This window comes from Otolemur garnettii, unplaced genomic scaffold (assembly GCF_000181295.1).
Source record: "Otolemur garnettii isolate 467f Iridium unplaced genomic scaffold, OtoGar3 scaffold00008, whole genome shotgun sequence".
Taxonomy (NCBI): Eukaryota; Metazoa; Chordata; class Mammalia; order Primates; family Galagidae; genus Otolemur; species Otolemur garnettii.
In genome coordinates this window covers 17,231,429-17,233,785 of record NW_003852403.1, presented here as the reverse complement: position 1 = coordinate 17,233,785, position 2,357 = coordinate 17,231,429, and the positions used below count along the sequence as shown (strand labels likewise).

General features: G+C 44.3%; 1 protein-coding gene across 3 annotated transcripts in view; it reads left to right on the top strand.

Annotated features, from left to right (window-relative positions):
• The window catches only part of MYPN (myopalladin), a 100,808-nt gene that overhangs the window by 94,720 nt on the left and 3,731 nt on the right, over positions 1–2,357 (top strand). For all 3 annotated transcript variants that reach the window (XM_003783618.1, XM_012801323.1, XM_003783617.1), the window contains one exon: positions 1,091–1,224. In XM_003783618.1, coding sequence (XP_003783666.1) covers positions 1,091–1,224 — 134 coding nt within the window. The remainder of the gene's footprint in view (positions 1–1,090; positions 1,225–2,357) is intronic.

Below are 2,357 nucleotides of genomic sequence, written 5' to 3'. Positions count from 1 at the left end.
AGCCTCCCAAGTAGCTGGGACTACAGGCGCCCACCACAACGCCTGGCCATTTTTTGGTTGCAGCCATCATTGTTGTTTGGCGGGGCCGGGCTGGGGATTCGAACCCGCCACTTTAGGTGTATGTGGCTGGCGCCTTCCCGCTTGAGCCACAGGCGCCGAGCCCAATAATAACTTTCAATGAAAAGAAAACACTTGTTCATCCTTTGAGTTCAAAAAGCTAGTGCTTTTATCCCTGCCCTGCAAATGAGCTGTAGGAGAAGGGAGCTTGGAACAATGAGGTCAGACAATTAAGTTCTCCAACTCATCCTAGAAACAGAGCTGCCAGATGTCCTACGTACCAGAGGGAGTACTTTGAAGGTGACCCTAGTGACATTGGCAGTGAGGTATGGAGCATCCTTTTTCTAGGATGAGTTTGCAAACGTAATTGTCCTACTGCATATGTATGGTAGGGAGATCAGGCTAACAAGAGGTTTAGGGGAGAAGTAGCCCTGTGGTTTTGAGTTTTAACTGCATATTGGAATCACTAGCAAGTTTCTGAAAATCCTAATGCTTGGTTCCCAGCCTGAGATTCTGATTACAGCCCAGGTTCAGCACTACTGATGGAGAATAACAGAAAGAAAGAGCAGGCTGATTTTCTCCCTAACTGAAGTTAGCTAGCTGCTACCCCTGCCCAGCTGGTCACAGTAGGAAATACGACCTCCATGCAGTCAGTTCATCCCTCCCTGGGCTCTCGGTCTCGTCTGTTTTCCCATAGGCTCCTGACAAAGTTCTTACTGAAATTTCTGCCCTTGTTTAGAACAGAGATTTTTTCTGTAATTTGGTTGTGAAAAGTCAGGGTAGTGCTAGTGATGAGTACGGTTTCAGTGGACGTGGAGTAGAGGGAACAGCAGCGGGTCTGACTCCCAACTGTCTCCCGCCCCTTAGCAGCCACTAGAGTCATTGCTGCTGTTATAACATCTCTTCCCCTTCAAATTTGTCTTCATCTTTGCCTTAAGCTGTGTTCCCCTTTCTTTCCTTCCCTGAGCCCTAAACTTGACAAGGGTGATTCTGTCCCCAGGTAAAATGCAGGTATATTCTTTCTTTTCTCCAGTATGCACCAGGACACAACAGGGTATGTCTGCCTCCTCATTCAGCCGGCCAAGAAATCAGATGCTGGATGGTACACGCTGTCAGCCAAGAATGAAGCCGGCATCGTGTCCTGCACTGCCAGGTTGGATATATATGGTAAGTGCCATGTTATTGATTGAACGTTGTGTGTAATAGACACCTTAAAAATCTTTTTTAAGGATAGGAGAATAGGGGCCAGGTGCAGTGGATCACGCCTATACTCCTGCCACTCTGGGAGGCCACGATGGGATGATCCCTTGGCTCAGGAGTTCGGGACCAGCCTGAGCAAGAGCAAGACTCCATCTCTACTAAAGATAGAAAAATTAGCCGAACATAGTGGTGGGTGCCTGTAGTCTCAGCTACCCAGGATGCTGAGGCAGGAGGGTGGCTTGAACCCAGCAGTTTGAGGTTGCTGTGAGCTAGGCTGATCCCATGGCACTCTAGCCTGAAGTATCAGAATAAGCCTCTGCCTAAAAAAAAAAAAAAAAAAGTGGGATATGTTTCCATAAGTGCATTAGTTGATTATATTATAACTTAGTGCCTAAGAGATTTGTGAAGTCATCTCATCTTGGTTACCTCGGGGCTTTTGTATACCTTTATATTTTACTATGAGCTTTACCTTTTTTCAAAAAGAGGGCTTCTAATACTAGGAATTACAGCTAGTCCAGAGTTTACACTTGCGTGTGCTTCTGAGCACCTTCCTGCTGTCTCCTCACTGCCACAGGCCACCCATGGGAACTCCTCACAGCCTGGAGTCCCCAGCAGCATTTTCCGAACCCCATTCATTCATTCATTTACTCTTTCAACAAATGTGCATTGCTCCAATCCCCTAACCAGACTTTAGAGCTGCCCTAATAATAAAAATATCAAATGACACACGTATGATAACTTGTAATGAACAAAGCAGTACCCTGGGATCCTTCCAGACCCATGAGATTATTGTTATTGTTGTTACCCTCATTTATACTGAAGAAACTGAGACTCTGAGAGATTAGTGACCACAGCTGGGAAACAAATCTAGGTCTTTTCAATTTTCAAAAGGATCTAAGAAATTAGTTGTTATTAATGTATTTATATATTCTATTCCACTCCCCTATATTTTTTGACACTAACTGGTATTTTTGGAAATATAGTCCTTAACCAAAAGAGTGCATCTTTTTGTTTTCCTTTTCTAAAAAACAATTGCTTAGAATATGAATAAGTTTCATATTAAAAACTGGCTTGCCACGATTAATCAGAATAACAAATAA